Source organism: Desmodus rotundus, chromosome 6, assembly GCF_022682495.2.
Source record: "Desmodus rotundus isolate HL8 chromosome 6, HLdesRot8A.1, whole genome shotgun sequence".
NCBI classification, from domain to species: domain Eukaryota; kingdom Metazoa; phylum Chordata; class Mammalia; order Chiroptera; family Phyllostomidae; genus Desmodus; species Desmodus rotundus.
In genome coordinates, this window is record NC_071392.1 from 85,055,395 (window position 1) to 85,073,554 (window position 18,160).

The 18,160-nt window shown below is 43.0% G+C and overlaps 1 protein-coding gene across 3 annotated transcripts in view; it reads left to right on the forward strand.

Annotated features, from left to right (window-relative positions):
• The window catches only part of LOC112299863 (maltase-glucoamylase), a 166,439-nt gene that overhangs the window by 142,369 nt on the left and 5,910 nt on the right, over positions 1-18,160 (forward strand). For all 3 annotated transcript variants that reach the window (XM_053926556.2, XM_053926554.1, XM_053926555.2), the window contains 13 exons: positions 152-286; positions 1,813-1,897; positions 2,758-2,896; positions 7,308-7,441; positions 7,666-7,700; positions 7,801-7,917; positions 8,490-8,638; positions 8,747-8,831; positions 9,457-9,513; positions 9,927-10,051; positions 10,652-10,740; positions 16,988-17,037; positions 17,697-17,870. In XM_053926556.2, the coding sequence (XP_053782531.1) occupies positions 152-286; positions 1,813-1,897; positions 2,758-2,896; positions 7,308-7,441; positions 7,666-7,700; positions 7,801-7,917; positions 8,490-8,638; positions 8,747-8,831; positions 9,457-9,513; positions 9,927-10,051; positions 10,652-10,740; positions 16,988-17,037; positions 17,697-17,870 (1,374 nt within the window). The remainder of the gene's footprint in view (positions 1-151; positions 287-1,812; positions 1,898-2,757; positions 2,897-7,307; positions 7,442-7,665; positions 7,701-7,800; positions 7,918-8,489; positions 8,639-8,746; positions 8,832-9,456; positions 9,514-9,926; positions 10,052-10,651; positions 10,741-16,987; positions 17,038-17,696; positions 17,871-18,160) is intronic.

Sequence of the window (18,160 nt, forward strand, 5' to 3'; positions counted from 1 at the left end):
GTCTGTGCAGTGGAAGCAGCAGGCCCAGCTTAGGGCTCCTCCTGCTGGGGGCAGCTCCTCGCACCACCCCTGCTCAGGCCCCTTCCAGGCCCCCACACCCCCTCGCTGTACATGCTGAGGCACAGTGAGAGGGTGTGTGTTGCTCCTACAGCGGTTCAGGGCCCTTGTCGCCTTTCCCGACTTCCTGCGGAACAGCACAGCTGCGTGGTGGAAGAGGGAAATAGGAGAGCTCTACACCAACCCCCGAGAGCCGAGGAAGAGCTTGAAGTTCGATGGACTGTGGATCGTAAGTGTATCCTTGGTGGTTTGTCTTTAGAAACGCCAGCACTACAAACCCGGAGAGGCAATTCCGAGACGAGCAAAGCAGGGAAGTAGGAATGAAAGAGAGGGTGCTAGCACAGAATTAATTGTCGGGACCACCAGGGCAAGCAGAGGGAATCGCAGGTCTGCCCAGGGACATGTTGTCTGGAGGAAGTCCGAGGCCCTGAGGGGACACGCCACCACTGGAGAGAAAAAGGAAGCCAATACCCTGGTTTCTCTTATCCCCCGTCCTCCAATCCCTTGCCACTGCCTCCCATTGGCCACGCCCACCCAGAGGCAGCAGTAAGTGAGCCTGGGATCCATCCTGGGACACAGGGCAGGATGGGGGCGAGGAAGGCTTGCATCTGAGACAAAATAGACCTTCATCTCAGTGCTCATGGAGACGCCTCAGATATTTGTTACAGAGTCAGTTGGGTGGAAGAGCAGGGGGCTTCCTGGGATGTCTCTGGGGCAGGCATCCAAAGGCTCTTCTGTTTGTGCATTTCTAGGGATGGGAAGTATAGCGACAACCCAGTTTCCTTCCCCACTGCTCAGAGGCCCAAAATCCTCAGCAGGGTCTAGGCCAGCTCTGAAGAGCCCCTCAGGTCTGGACCGGGCTGCCTGTGACTCATGCAGAGACAGAAGTCTGAGCCCACTGGCCGTGCTGGGGCTTCCCGGTCACTTGCTCTCAGGATAGATGGGCATGGAGGGGACACGTGTAAAAGGGCACAGGCTAACCCAAGCAGGCCAAGCGCACAGCGAAGAGGTGTGGGGAGCTCTGAGGAATGGAGACACTGATCACTTTGGGATATTTGTTCCACTGGAGGAAAGCTGTAGCTGAATAGCTCAAAATAGTCATTAGTTTCCGAAATACCTGCCTTTGCCTTTTCGTATGTCCTGTCTAGGATAGCCCGATACTCAAAGTGTTAACTTTTCCGCGGGAAAAGCAGGCAGTGACCACTTGATGAAGGAATAGGTACTTCTCGCATTTAAGGAATAAACCCCTGCAAGGGTCCCTGATTTCCAGATTTGTTTCTGAGTCACTGACAGCTTCTCAGGACAGCAGACAGTGAGACACTACTGCTCGAGTTTGGACTATGCTGACGTCTGAATTAGTCCAGCTATTGGACTGAGAGGGAGTAGGGGAAGAGAATAGTAACCACTGGCCACCGATAAAAAGGGAGTAAGAAAGTGAGGTCAGAAGGGAGAGTCGAATCAAGAGGAGATTTCCTTAGGTCTTAGATCCAGCTTCATCTCAGGCTTTCTGCCACTAGGAAACGATCCTCAGAAGCTGAAAACCGCAACCTAACTGGGAATTGAACACTCTACTTAAACCAACATGCGTTCTTAGGGTCTGTTTGGGTCCCTGCCTGAGACTAAACCAGGTCAGTGAGTCAAGCAGCTGTGTGAGGGCTTAAATAAGACACTTTTGTCTCCAGGAGGTCAGCATGCCCCCAAGCTAAGCCATACAGACTCTGACATCACGGAATCTTTTTTGCTGGCTCATTTCAGGATATGAACGAGCCATCAAACTTTGTGGATGGATCTGTCGGGGGCTGCCGCGATGAAATTCTTAATAAACCACCTTATATGCCACGTATGTACAATGATGACTTCATTAAATGACCTCCCTGCTCAAAAACCCTTGAAAGTTTCCCCCTAGTTGTCAAAGTGAAGCCTCATTTTGGAGTGAGAAAAACATTCTCAAACACAGGATAAAATCCCAAATAGAATAACCTTGAATAAATGCAAGTAAATTACTAATCACTCGTAGAAATAATGACTTGATGTGGTATGGAAGAAACCAAGCAATGTACGGTGTATCCGATGACATTGGTAACTGTGCACTGATGGGTACAACTGTAAATAACCCCCTGCACACACGTGCGTGCCCCCTGGGTGTCCTATGCTACAAACAGACACAGAGAATCCTAGGCTTTGAGGGCGAAGGCATCTCAGAAAGGCTCTCTCGCCTTACAGAAACATGGGGAAGGAAGTAACTCGCCTTCCTAAAAGCACCATGCCAGCAATTTGTGTGATGAAATCTGGAAATCAAGTTTTTTAATGTCTAGGTCTTGGCTATGCTTCCTTTCCTCCCTCCCTTCCTTCCTTCCCTCCTTTCTTGTTTTCCTCATTCCTCCCTTGATTTAATATTTCTGTGATTTAGCAACATCAATACAAACTTGATTGAAACCAGATCTATTCCCTTGAGAACATTGCCATCTAGTGGAAGACACAGTCATAACACCAAAAGAGTGTGCCTTTACTAGCTCCATCCCCAGTCCTTACCCTTCATTAGTTACAAGGTTACAGAACATTGATTTTTTTTTTCTGTTCAAAAGGAATTCTTGAAATTGGAGCTGTTACTTGTAACGGAGTCACTGATTAAAATAGAGCAATACCAGGGTGATGGGCATTTTAGTGAATGGCAGAACATAACTGGGCATTTCTTCGCAGATTTGGAGTCCAGGGACAGCGGTCTGAGCAGCAGGACCCTGTGCATGGAGAGCGAGCAGGTCCTGCCCGATGGCTCCCGGGCACGGCATTACGATGTGCACAGCCTGTACGGGTGGTCCCAGACCAGACCCACGTACGAGTGAGTGTGTTCAGTCACTTGCAGTAAGGATCATTTTCCACATTGTTACTTTTGTCTTGTCCTATGTAGAGGGATTCGAGTTTAATGGATGAAGGTCAAACTGTCCGGAGTGGTTTCCCAGGTAACCGCACCACCTCAGAGTTGTATCAACCAAGTAGGTTGCTAAAGTCACCTGTTGAAAGTGAGCAGGTACTAGTCATTGCTACAATGGCATTCTTACTACAGTATATTAATGTATCAAATTAACATGTGCACCTGAAATTTGCACAGTGTTCTATGTCAAATACACTACATTAAAAAAATAAGGTAAATAGTCCCTCCATGTTTAGTATATCCACAGAGTTGGATAGCAGCAACTACCGACCAGCAGTCATGCCCCACCCTTGTCCCCACCTCCTGAGCCCCAGAAACCACTGACCTACTTTCTATCTATATAGATTGCTTAATCTGGACACTTTGTGCAAATGGAACCATACCACATGTGGCCTTTTGTGTTCCTTTTCAAGATTGTTTTAGTTGTTCTGGGTCCCCTACATTTTATTAAAGATTTTATTTATTTATTTTTAGAGAGGGGAGAAGGGAGGGAGAAAGAGAGGGAGAGAAACATCATTGTGTGGTTGCCTCTCATGCACCCCCTACTGGGGACCTGTCCTACAACCCAGGCATGTGCCCTGACTGGGAGTCAAACCAATAACCCTTTGATTTGCAGTCAGGCACTCAATCCACTGAGTCACACCAGCCAGGGCAGCCCCTTATGTTTTATACAAATTTTAGGATTAGCTTGTCAATTTCTGTAAGACAGTAACAAGGACATTGGTAGGGATTGCACTGGATCTGCAGAGCTATTTGGGCAGCCATCTTAACCATGGTGTCTTCTGATCCATGAATATGGGATGCCTGTCCATTTCTTTAGATCTCATTTAAATTCTTTCAGCAACACTTTACAGTTTTCAGTGTGTACGTTTCTGGGCATTTTTTAAAAAAAATATTTTTCCTACTCCTCTTTCTTTTCTTCCTCCAAGGTCCAATTATGTGTCGGTACATTTGATGGTCTCTGAAATTCTGTTTACTTTTTTTCATTCTTTCCTCTTTGTGTTATTTAGACTGGATCATATCTTTGACTTATCTTCAATTTTGCTGATACTTTCTTCTTCTAGCTCAAATCTGATGTTGAGCTCAGTCCCTCCAGGAAATTTGTAATTTTGGTTATTGTATTTTTCAACTCCAGATTTCTGTTCCTTTTCAAGTAAGTTTGCTCTCTTTATGCACATCCTCTATTTAGTGGGAAATCATTGTCACCCTTTCTGTTAATTATTTAATATGCTTCCCTTAAGCTTTTTGAACATATAATAACTAACTTAAAGCCTGACTGCTAAGCCTCTCAGCTACATTTTCTGTGGCTGCTTTTCTTCCTGTGTGTGTAGCACACTTTCATGGGCTTTTTTTTTTTTTTGGCATGACCATCCTAAATGATACATTGTAACAACTCTGGCATAAAAATCTATCTCCACAGGGTTTGTTGATTTGGTTGGTACTGTTTTTATTTTTTCACTGGTTGCTTATTTGTTTAGTAACTTCTCTGTCTAATCCTATAGACTCTGTATTCCCCTGCGGTTTGTGGCTGCTGAATTCTCTGCTACCCTCTTTATAAAAAAGTTTTTCCTCATCTTTGAAGTCAGGCTTCCTTGGATACCCTTGGATCAGTATAATTCAGTGGTCAGATAACATTCAGTAGGAAAATTTCCTTTCTCAAAGCAAAACTTTCACTGGACAAAGTTTAACAGAGCAAGAAGACTTTATTCAAGGCTACAATAGAGAGACCAGAACTCAGTCTGAACTCAACTTCTTTGAAACAAAGGACTGACGGGTTTGGGCAGCTGGAGAGGGGAGTTCATAGTTAACTTAGCCTATTGTCAACAGGAGGTAGTTTCCAACTTGGAGCAAGGAGACCCTGCTGAACTTATGCCCCTGGCCCCCTAACACAGACTCTGCATAGAGGCCCTGTCTTCCCTGTGGATTACATTTCAAAGGAAGACTCCCAGGTCCCTGAGAAAGACATACTTTGGTGTAAAACCAGCAAGAGTCTTTTTAAAAGATTTACATGTCAAAGGGGCACAGAAAGAATTTTCAGTTATAATTTTCTAAAGCAAATGTTCTCAAAGGGAGGTCAGGGTCAGGTCTTAGAGTCAAGAAGAGGCCTGCCTCAGGTTAGCCATCCCAGTCCCCTTAAATGCCATGCGTCTGTGTCTTTCATGCCTTGCTAAGGGGGTGAGTACAAGAACACACACCTTTTTTCTTCTGTTGATTATGTTCCAGTTAAAGGTGAGATCATATGGTGTTTGTCCCTCACCGTCTGGCTTATTTCACTTAGCATAATGCTCTCCAGTTCCATCCATGCTGTTGCAAAGGGTATAAGCTCCTTCTTTCTCTCTGCTGCATAGAATTCCATTGTGTAAATATACCATAGTTTTTGGATCCACTCATTTGCTGATGGGGTGGGGTGGAGGGATGGGGAGAAAAGGCATACAACAGTAACTGAATAACAATAAAAATTAAAAAAAACACTTGTTAATAATTTAAAAAAAAAGAACACACACCTTCCGACTTCAGGCAGTTTGTAAGACAGCCTTTTACTGCCTGTTTGCTCAGGCCTTTGAATTCAGCTGGAAGTCAGTCCCTGGAACCTTTTCTTTCCCTGGTTCTTTCTTGGGCAGGCACAAAGCCTTGTGCTTCTGCAGTCTCAGATCCTCAGGAATATGTTGGAACTTCCCAAGTTCTCCCAGGCGATAGTGCGCATGCCCCCTGGCCCATCCAGCCCTGCTGCAGTGGTTTAGACCACAAACGCCCCAAGACCTGGTCCTCTTCTGACCAGCCTGGGGCTCAGTAAACCCATTCTTTCCAAAAAGCTTTTGGCTGTGAAAGGTTTTTTTTTTTGTTTTTTATGTTTTAACAGGTTCTAATTCTCTGGGACTGATTTTAAATTACCAGCCAAGCTTTTGTTTGCCCCAGCTGAAACCACAGCCTGAGTACCTGGGATGTTGCCAGAAAACTGTTACTGTTTTAGTCATTCCCTGGGAGTGCAGGTGGGGGGACTTTTTCTGTCTGCTGAGTTGAGCTCTGAGTCTAATCAAATGGCCACAACACCCTGGGAACAGAGATTTTCCAGAGGACTGGAAGTTAGAAATAAAAATTTTAGTGTGCTCTGGGGATGGGGCTTTATTTAACACAGCCACAGAAACAGTCAGACCTCACTGCTGCAGGGCTCCTGGCTTTTGGTGCCAATGAGCTAGGGAAGGGTCAGGCTGGAAATAGGCCAAGTTAAAATCCCACATAACTCTCTGTCTTGCCAAGATTTAGTAGTTTCTTCTGGATAGACTTTTTTTTCTTCTTCTTTGCATGGCTGGTTAATTTCTAAAGTTCCGAACTGGTCAGTGGCAGAGTTCTTTATGTCGCTCACATACATCCTTACTCTGTATCCTGCCTGTGGCAGGCCTGTGTTATCTCTCACTCATATGTGTTCACACGTGTGTGCACCATCTCCATCCATTTTTGCATTTCTTTTGCTGTGAAATATTGGGAGTGACCTAAATGGGTTAGTCTCCACTACACTCACTGACTTCTTCTCCAGACATCATTTCTTGAATAATTAATCCATGTCTATTGATTTGTGATGCCTTATTTAGCAAATACTTGGATTGCATCATACACTAGCATCTGTTAACAGGCTTTCTCTTGGGTTCCATTGATTTTTCTCTCACACAAATTGTTTTTATTTTCTAACTGAGGCTGCGTGCAGAAGGTCCACCTTCTATCAAGAAATATTTAAACATCTTTTCTGTATATTTGTCTCTGTGCACGAACTTGATTCTGCTTTTTGAGGAGCTGCGTAGGGGAGTGAATATTACAAAAAAAAACTAGTCATCTGTACTTTTGTTTAGGTCCCACATCTGCCTCCTTGCTCTTCAAGTGGCTTTTGACAAATTATCTAACTTCTCTGAGCCTGTTTCTGAATAGTAGTCCAAGGAGGTGAAGGAAACCCTCCTTGTGATGAAAGTGACCAGTATAACACCTGGAACAGAGTCATTGCTCCATACATACATTGGCCCTACACTCCACCCCTCCTCCTGCCTCCACGTGGACAGCTAGTTAACTTGATTTTTTTTTTTTAAAGAAAGGAAATCCACATCTCAGGTGATGCCCTGTCTCTGGTCATCTGGCTCTGAAGCTCCCCGGACTCTCAGCACCACTTTTAAATAGCAGGTGCTCGAGGGAAGAGGCTCTCTGGCTGAAATTTAGCCCCAAGGCTGCCCCATGCTCTGGGCTGGAGCTTTGCTCCTTAGTGCGGTTCTGTGGCTGTCCCGTCCATCCTCCAATTCACCTTCATTTCACCTCCTTATGCCCCTCCAACCAGGGCTGTGCAGGAGGTGACGGGAAAGCGGGGGGTTGTCATCACCCGCTCCACGTTCCCCTCGTCTGGCCGCTGGGGAGGACACTGGCTGGGGGACAACACGGCCGCGTGGGACCAGCTGCAGAAATCTATCATCGGTGCGTGGTCACCCGGGGCCTGTGCATTGCTTATGTCTAGTCATCGTCCTTGTGGGCAGGTGCTGAGTTCTCCAGGGGTGTGAGTTTCAGTCTACACACATCTTTTTATTTGTTCGCCACGACTGGCCCGGGGCTTTCAAATGGGGTGTGTACAGAAGAGACAGGGCAAACCCACCCTCCCAAACGGCTGCTCAGTCCAGCACAGCTGTATCTTTTCATTGCAGGCATGATGGAGTTCAGTCTGTTTGGAATACCTTATGTAAGTCCTATTGGGGCCGTTGCTAATTACCCAGGCGGATTTCAGGGGGTCCGCAACCTACGACAGTCCCACCTCATGCCCCGCTTTTGCATCTTCTCAGACAGGAGCAGACATCTGTGGGTTCTTCGGAGATGCCGAATATGAGATGTGCGCTCGCTGGATGCAGCTGGGGGCCTTCTACCCCTTTTCCAGGAACCACAACACTGCAGGGACGCGGGTGAGGCAGCAGTTGGTGACTCGGGTCCACAAGTCATGACTTTGCTTTTGATGCTCAAAAGGACCGTAATTATTTATGGAGAAAGCTCATACAGATCAACAGAATCCCATTTCTTAAGAAAACCCACCGAGTTCAAAAAACCCATAATTACCGACGATTTTTCAAGAATATACCTTTTCTCATCTCTTGGTGGAATTGTTGATAGTGCCTGCCCTATGGGGTTGAAGTGAAAGAAGCCACCTTTGCCTTTAAGAATAGTGAATATGTATTTTGCTCCAGTCCATCCAAGAGATGTTAGTGCCTCCCAGAGACCCATCTCTCTGCACATGTGCAGGGCCAAGACTAGATCTGAGCAGGGATCTAAGCAGGGAACTAAGGAGCCTGGGATAAAGAGGAGGAAGCAGGATGCTCTGGTTTAGTAAGAAGGTGCGAGTGGGGGGAAGGGCAGGCTAGAGATGAACGGAGGAGTGATGTGGAACCTACCTAAGGGGTATGCGCCTTCTGGTACTTCTCTGATGTCACTAGGACAATAAAGAAGAAGCACTCTTTCCAATGCTCCTTTATCCCCGTAGAGACAAGATCCTGTGGCCTGGAATTCAACCTTTGAGATGTACTCAAGAAGAGTCCTGCAGACCAGATACACCCTGCTGCCCTACCTCTACACCCTGATGCACAGGGCGCACGTGGAGGGCAGCACGGTCGTGCGCCCCCTGCTGCACGAGTGAGTGCGGCTGGTTTCCCAGCAGCGGGTCTGGCGTGGCCTGTGAGTGACCCTCCGCCGCAGTCTTAACGAACCGTCTGAGTAGACTTTCTGTACTTACTTTTTAAGGTTCAGCGAGGACAGAACAACCTGGGACATAGACCGTCAGTTCATGTTGGGCCCTGCCGTCTTAGTCAGCCCCGTGCTGAGCAGTGTGAGTTTTCCGTCCTAGACCACAAACCCTCCACCGGCATGACCTAAGGAATAGGAAGGGCGTTCAAAGACAATCTGAGCCAGCTCACTATTTTTAGGGGAATTTTTTTCTCTTTTTTTCAAGGTTTCTGTTAATGAAAACTTAACCTCAGCGGATTTCTTGTTTTTTTTTGAAATTATTTTTAATCCTCTCACTCAAGGGCATGATTATTGATTTGAGAGAGAGAGAGAGAGAGAGAGACATTGATCAGTAGCCTTTTGTATACACCCTGACCAGGGATCGAACCTGTAACCTAGGTGTGTGCCCTGACTGGGAATTGAACCCATGACCTTCAGGTGTACCGGAGGATGATCCAACCAACTGAGCCACACTGGCCAGGGCTGATTTCTTGTCTTAATGTCTTGTCTTTATAAAGGACATCCTTATAAAGTTGACCTTTTTTAAAAATTTTATTTTTCTGTGTGTTTGAAACGAATTTCCCAGGATCTTTCTCAACAAAAGCTCCCAAACTCTTAAAAAACATTAATAAAAGTCCCATTTTTATGTGAATGCTACAGAGAGAATTTTTAAAATTAAAATTGGATCGTTGAGATAGTCATACAGGCCTGCTGATTTTCTGTTTCAGAACACGTTTGAGCTCCAAGCCTATTTCCCCCTAGCCCGTTGGTATGACTACAGCACGGTAAGAATGAACGGGAATGCTTTGTGAGAACCGGGCTGGTCCGTGCAGGCTGGCGGGGTGGCTGGAGTTTCCTCCTGACTTCAGACGCCCATTTGATGAGGCAATAGCTTTTCACCCTGCAGCGGTGCAAGGTTTCTTTAAATAAAAGTCTCCAGAAAAGCGTAACTAGGTTCAAATCTGACTCCTGTATCACCTTGAGTCCTTCCCCATCCCCCACCTTTTCTGGAGAATAAAGAGAAAAGACCAGATTTCCAGAGTTTTCAGCAAAGCTGAAAATCGAAGTTTCCCTTTTCCGATTTGCAGTGTTTTGCTGGCTTCCCAACACACTCCCTTGGGGAGGACGGACTGGGGACGAAGCATGCATTCAATTCCCCTGTCGCCACCAATCCTTGCGTGTGTTCTCTCCATTCTAGGGGTCTGGCAACACGTCGACAGGTGAGTGGAGAACCCTGCAGGCCCCCCTCGACCACATCAACCTTCACATCAGAGGAGGCTCCGTCTTGCCTTGGCAGGAGGCGGGAATGAACACCCACTCCAGGTGAGAGAGGCTCGGTGCTTCACGCGGCAGGCTCGAGGGGGCTGCCCACTGCATCGGGGGCTCTCTGCATGAGTAACCCCGGTCCCAGGCAGCTCACTCCTCCGATGCTATGAGTGCCGTCTGGGCGCAGGGCAAAAAATTTGCGGGACACAGCAGCATGTACCTCTTTCTGCACTATTAAAAATTTGGGACACACTGATGAGCTCTTCGATTTGTGATGGCTATCCAGTGCTCATTCCCTGTTCTGAAAGCTTCCGAAAGGTTTTTGTTTGCTTGCTTGTTTATTTTGGGGGTGTCTTCTTCCTACAAAGAAGTAGTTTCTCATCGTATTACTTACAATATGTATTATAAGTAAAGGATGAGCACTTGGATTTTGAAAGTTGAAGTTTTACCAAATGTTTCATTAAGTTTTAAATATTATTTCTATTACCTTTTAATTGTCTTGTATTTTATCTCATATTACCTATTTTTGGAGATTTATATGCATTTTAACTTCATTACCTTTCTTTTGTTGTTCTGGATGAATAACAGTTTCAGTAGATACTGTGTTTTATTCTTACAACTTACTATCTAGAGAAAAATAACTTTTTTGCTCCACAGTCGACAAAAATTGATGGGCTTGATTGTTGCTTTGGATGATGCTGGGAAAGCCGAAGGCCAGATGTTCTGGGATGATGGAGAAAGCATTGGTGAGTTGAAACTTCCCATGTTCTCCACACGCCATTCAGAAAAACCACACCCCCAAGGCTCAGGATGTAATTGGTATAAACTGAAAATCCACCTCATTTCTGCTACTGTTAATCAAGTAATGGTGTTGGGAGAATCTTTGCACCTTTTACCTGCTCATTTTGATATTACACTGTGATTACTATAGGAGAGTATGGGATCTCCAGCTTTGTGGGTTCAGCAGACTGATGTCATAGCTTCAGCCGGGGTGAACTATCTCTGTATAACTGTCTCACCTCGATAAAAAAAAAGAGAAGTGTGGCTGCAAATATCAGGCTGACAATTCACTCATCTCAGTGGTCCGCAAACCCGGCTGTATTATTTGGGCCAGCCGTGTATCACCAGCCACCCTTTGCCTCCTAAGCAGGCCCATGCAGGAAACAAACTGGAGCTTAGAAAATTTCCTAGTGTCTCAGAAACAGGGAATTATATATTGTCAAAAGGAAACCTCTATCAAAGAAACATTACTATGTATGCTTCCTTTCCTCAGCCTAGGGACGCGATAGTTCTGCTTTAGATAATTGGTGTTTGTCACTGTAATGAAAACATTCCTCATCCTGAGACATTTCCACGGAAATACTCATGCACTGTTAACCCACCAACCCCGTTTTCTAACACTTATTACTGTGGACCATCCTAATCTTGTAACATGTCATGTGTTCCAAAATTACAGCTTATTTTTCACTACTAGTATTTCTAAAGGTTTCCTATTAACACCACTATAATTAGGGTATTCCATTGAGAGATTATGCCATAATTTATCTGTCTATAATTATTTTCTATACAGGATAGAGGATATTTTCACTTTTTATTTCCGTATATAACATTCTTGAGTATTATTAACCTTTACTTTTGAGATTATTTCCATAGAATAGATTCCTAGGAGTGCAATTATTTTGTTTTTTAAAAAATCAACTTTATTGAGCTATATTTCATAAGTTGAACGTATCCATTTTAAAGGTATAGTTTAATAAGTTTTGGCAAATGTATATAGTTGTTTAGCCATCACCACCCTCAAAGTAATGGAATATTTTTATAAATATGGAGGCTTCATTGCATAGACAGATAACATGTTTTAATATATACAGAGGATTCCTGGCCCGTGAATACTGAATAAAAAGTATCATTATCATGCAAGATAAGTGAACCTCCATTATAAGCTGTTAAAGTGAGATGTTTTACACTTAAATCACTGTGGTTAATATTACAACAAAGAGTTCCAACGTCGGAGAAAGGAGACCCAGGTTTTACGGGAGCGGCAGGACTTCAGCCTTGTGAGAGAGGACTATGCCACAATGCCAGTTTGTAAATGTACCAACGGCGTTTATTAATGGACTAGGATATTCCCATCTGTTGGGAAATACATAGTTTTCCGTCAGCTAAAGATGGAAGTTTCATCAAGGATTTGTTTGATGAGCAGGAATTCACAGCAAAAGGAGTTAGTATCCACGATGAAACACTCTGTCACGTCACAGACACGCTTGCCTCGGTGACTCCTGACAATTCGCGTTGTCAGATCACACCAAGAATATATGTGGGCGATGAGGCAGGAAGTATTGGGTTGGCCAAAAAGTCCGTTACGTTTTTTTCCATATGATGGCTCAAGTAGCGCTTCATTGTCTTTAACTTAATTCAAAAAAACAATTTTGTCAGACTGTATCATGACAGCTGTCATATCAGTGTGCATTAAAATATACTGGTCAAAATTGGTGAATTTTTGCATAGCCATTTTAATATTGAAGATGGAAGAAAATACGCAACATTTTCAGCATATTATGCTTTATCATTTCAAGAAAGACAAAAACACAACTGAAATGCAAAAAAAGATTTGTGCTGTGTATGGAGAAGGTGCTGTGACTGATCAAATGTGTCAAAAGTGGTTTGCAAAGTTTCTTGGTACTATTGACATTTTGGCCAAAGAATTCTTTGCTGTGGGGCTGTCTTCTGCATTGGTGGATGTTTAGCAGCACCCCTGGCCTCTCCCCACTAGAAGCTGATGGTGGGAGAGAGCCAACATACTCAAAATATCCCAATCAATAAAGTTATTGGTGAAAATAAAAAATGTGCCTTTTATTTTACAGAAAAAACTAGGCAGAGTTTTTGGCCAACCCAATAATCCCATCATCATGGTATAGAATGTGGGCGATAAAGCCAGTTTAGGGAAGAATGAAATATGAGGTCAGCTTGTCACACTTGGAGTCTGAGATGCGTGTGGGGTCTCCTGGTTGGAGAGAGACAGACAGAGTTGGGACACGTGGGTGTGATGATTCACTGAAACCCTGGTGGGGAGCGGAGCAGTAGGCCTGGGAACATAGGCACGTGAAAAGCATACACTGGATTGTAAAGGTGAATCAGTAGAAATTTTTTTTGAAAAGTATAAAAGAAATAACTTCTTTTTCTTTTAGTTCTTGGTCCTGACTTTAATTTTCTTTTTTTAAGAGCGTTATTGAGATGTAATTCACACACCAAGTAATTCAGTCAAAGTGTACAATTCATGGTTTTAGGATATGCACCAAATTGTTTAACTATTATGCATTCAATTTTAGAGCAGCTTCTTTACCCCCCAAATAAACCCTGTACCTGTCAGATATCACCCCTGTAACCCCCACCCCCGTATCCCCACCCCCCACCCATTCGTCTCTCCTACCCGAGGCAATGCAGCCCTAGGCATTAAATGATCTACTTCCTGTCACCACATACCTATGTATGCTGCAGGTTTCATATAAATGGAATCATGTGGAGTCATAGAAATGCAATAAATATGGTCTTTTATGACGTACTGGCTTCTTTCATTTAACATAATGTATTCAAGGTTTAACCGGTATCTCTAAGTTTAACTTTTGGGGGAACTCCCAGATTGCTTTACAAAGAGGCTGCACCATTTTACATTCCACCAGCAGTGCATGAGGGTCCAGATTCTCTGCATCCTTTTCAAGACTTGTTATATTCTGTCTTTCTGAGGATAGTCATCCTAGTGGGTGTGAAGTAATATCACATTGTGGTTCCAATTGAGTTGCATTTCCCTGAAAACTGATGGCATCGAGCATCTTCTCATGTAATTTCTGGCCATTTATATATCTTCTTTGGAGAAATGTGTATCATAGCCTTTGTCAATTTTTGAATTAGGCTGCCTTTTTATTATTGAAATGTAAGTGTTCTTTATATTCTAGATATACGGTAAGTCCTTTGTCAGATTTATGATTTGCAAATATTTTCTCCCATCCAGTGTCTTGTCTTTTCACTTTATTAAGTGTCTATTTGGAACATAAAAGTTTTTCATTTTGTATGAAGTCAAATTTATTTTTTTCTTTTGTCATTGGTGCTTTTTGCGTACAGTTACCAACTCTAAGGTCACAAAGATTTACCCTTGTTCCCTAAGAGTTTCATAGTTGAAGCTAGTATATTTAGGTCTTTGAGCCATTTTGCGTGGATTTTGGGATATGGTGTGAGGTAGGGGGTCCAACTTTGTTCTTTGCACATAGATATCCAGTTGTCCCAGTCTTTTTGTGAAAAGATGATGTTTTCACCACTGAATTATTTTTCACTATTGAATTATTTTTTCTTTTGGTACCCTTGTTAAAGATCAAATGATTTTAAAATGTGAAGGTATATATGCACATTTGAAGACACAGATAAAACCTTCACATTAAAAAGATTGAACATGTATGTATTATATATAATTATTACATATAATTATATATTACATAATTATTATATATAAAGGATTGTGTGTGTGTGTATATATATACACACACATATATATAGTCTTTTTCACCCATTCTTATGCCAGTACCACACTGTCTTGAGTACAGCTCCTTTGAAGTAAGTTTTGAAACCAGGGAGAAAGAGTCCTCCAACCTTCTTCTTCTTTTTTTTCAGGGACATGGCTTTTCCAAAGCAAGTGTTGTCAGTCTCAATAGTATGGACATTTTAAGCTCGATGATTCATTGTTACTGGCAACAGCTGGGCTGTTACTTACGAGATGTCTAGCAGCACCCCCTCCCTACCCACTAGATGCCAAAGTACTTCCTTCAACCCCAAGTTGTAACAACCAAATGTGTCTCTAGATTTTGCCAAGCGTTTCACCAGCAAAGTCGCTGCTAGTTGAAACCAGTGTTTTATGGGCATCTAGAGTCATCATCAGCTGGGCCTGATCAGGACTAATGATCAATGTCACGGTGGGTTAATAACCCCACAGTTAGGGCATAAAATCAGCCTCCTCTGGACAAAATACAGGGTCCAGCAAAAATAATGCCCCTTTTTTATTACAAATTTTTTATTACAAAATCATAAGCATGAAATTCTGTAACATAACAATATCACACTCAAGCACAACCTATGACATTCTAGGTGAAATGTTCAAATTAAAACTATAAATTATCACACCCATATTATTACCCTACCAACCACACTCAAACAGGTGTTACTTCTGCCAGACCCTGTATTTCAAAAATTTAAGAGAAAAACCAATTTTCTATAAAATTTTAGGTTTCTATAAGGAATAGGTTTTAGTCTCAAGGTTAAAAATCAATAGTCCCTGAAAGTTTTAAGCGTTTTAACTTCTATAGAGAAGCTCTCTGCTTCACCAAACAGACTTATACGTTCAAATTGAAAATAACAAGATACAATATAAGTGTAAATTTAATGGAAATTTTTCAGTAACAGGTTTGTAACTGTTAAGCTTTTCCTTGCATAAGGAGATTTCATAGCTAGTTTGAGGATCTTAAATCACCTATGTTAACAGAATCTCATTCTTTAAACATTCTTTTTTAAAGAGTTTCTTTATTTTTAGAGAGGAGAAGGAGAGGAAGGAGAGAAACATCAATGTGTGGTTGTCTCTCATGCGCCCCCTACTGGGGGCCTGGCCCACAGCCTAGGCATGTGCCCTAGACTGGGAATCGAACTGCTGACCCTTTGGTTCACAGGCCAGTGCTCAATCCACTAAGCCACACCAGCCAGAGCTCATGCTTTAAACATTCTCTAAAACTGCTAAAATAGGATATAATATTTGCTTAGGTTCCATTTTCTAGCCAAGACTAAATTTAGAAATAGGCCTTTATGATTGTTTGTTTCCACAAGAGTGGAGGTGATTTAGAAAACTTTCACAAAGAGGATTTGTTGGTTCAGGGAGAGAACATGTTGAAACGTTGGTTAGAGGTGGGATGATGACAAGGGCCGAGACGAGAACATGAAGTGAGACTGACTTTTAGGAAACAGGAGGTATAGAAGCCTCATGAGTATTAAGATTTAATATACCACATCATTGGTGACTTTGAAAGGATCCAACTCAGCAAAAAAAGAACACAGGAGCTAAAGTACAGGACATGGAAAATTGAATTATGACTTGAGTACATAGACATATCAAGCAGAGGCTACCCTTTTTAATTTTTTTTGAGACCTATGGCACTAGATAGGAGATACGGTAGCTTAATACAGAGAGAAAAAAGTCAAGGATTTGTCAGAATGGAATGCTTTGGAGCATAACTGGAGCTTGGAGGAGTAGGTAGGGATGGGAAAGGACTGATGGAGTAAGTCCTGGAGAGGCGAGGGGGCTTGGGATGTAGAACGCTGTGGACGGGCAAGCTAAGAGTAGGGAGCAAATAATAAAGATGAAGATGATGGGATTTTGGTGGGGATAGTGAACCACAGTTTTTGAGCATGCACTGTGCACAAGAGCGTGGTATGGACCTTATTGGCCATTTTTTTAGAACTATTTTTTTAAATCTCTGTTTTCTGGATAATAAAATGTTAAGGAACGTGTCTGAGTTTGCACAACCACTAAGTACAAGGGTGGGGATTTGAATGTCAGTTTGACCTGAAAGCCTGAATCCCTAACCACTGTCCTCTGCGATGAGCCTGTCTCATCATAGCCGTGTGAATTCTCATGGCCATGTGCTTGCTGTGTTGTCACAAAAAAAATCAGCAGTCTTCACACTTCTTCACTTGTGATAGGAGACCTTAGTTCAACCCAGGTTCTCGGGTCTTTGCAACCACCTGACCCTTACCCCCAAACACCCTCTTCCACTGCACTTCCCCTCACTGACCTGGAGCAGGGTATTCCCTCAGCACCTCTGGTCACTGCTCCCTGGAGAAGTCAGGGTTATCCCGACCAGAAATTGTGATCCCATTGAGACATTTTCGGACTCTTTGTAAGACTATCTGCTATGGTTGAAGGAATGAGTAGTTGCTTATTTTGTTTCTTGCTTGCAGATACCTATGAAAATGGAAACTATTTCTTGGCAAATTTCATAGCGGCTCAGGTAAGACTTTTTAAACTGGATTTTAGAAATCCTCTTTCCGTTAGCTACAGATTAAACATTATCCGTGAACTGTGTAAATGTAGTGTCCCACATCTTCACGGGAAGACCTCCCTGCTTTTATAAATCAGGTATGCTGATGTTCACATAAGGGAGAAACAGCCCTTGTTTTGACAATTACCCAATATGCCATCACTCCATAAAAAGGAATTCGTCATGCATCTAACGCTGGGGGGCAGTGTGTCTTTCATACATAACAGTGGTTCAGGCATTTCGTGATGTCTGCCGTATATCCTGTCTGTTCCTTCTTCTCAGAATTAGACCCCCCAGGCTAACTCCCCCTGTTCTGTGTTTAAACTAGTTTTCAGATCTGATTATTCCGTTTGGACTACTCTTAGTATCGATTTTGCTTAAAAATGGTGGCCGGGGTTTAGACAAATTCGTAGGGCTGCATTATCCAATATGATCGCTATGTTGATATTTGGTATCTGCACATGTATTGTTGGTGGTACTCAGAAAGTATGTCTTCACGAAAGCGTTTATTCAAAAGTAAAACAGCAAACCTGCGCAATAGTAATCTGAGGTTTCTGAACCTGTTAATGTGGAATATAGTTGATCAACAAATGTAACGTGTATTTTTTACCTTTACGCATTCTTTATAGAACACATTGCAAATCCAGACCATACACAATAAGTATTTGAATAACTTGAATCCACTGAAAGTTGGAAATATTACAATCTGGGGGGTCCACCCTACTTCTGTGACACAAGTCCGTGTCACCTATGACAACCAGCAATCCGTGGTGACAAATTTCTTCAGTGACCCTTACCAACAGGTATGTCTCAGAATAATGGATGTCATTATATCCTACATTCGTTTTGTTATTCTGCAAAGTTACCACCACAATTATTATCATTTATATTTGAGAGGTTATAGGTATGTGTAACAGATATGTTCCTGAAAAGTTGTACGTGTTGAATTATATTGTAAAATATAAAATACCAGCGGCTCTCCCTAGTGTAATCCAGGGAATGGTGGTCGACAGTCTAATGAAATCCATTCCATGCGGGTCCCAAAGAAACTATGCTGTTTATTGAGGTTGGTCTCCCAGGCTAACATAACAAA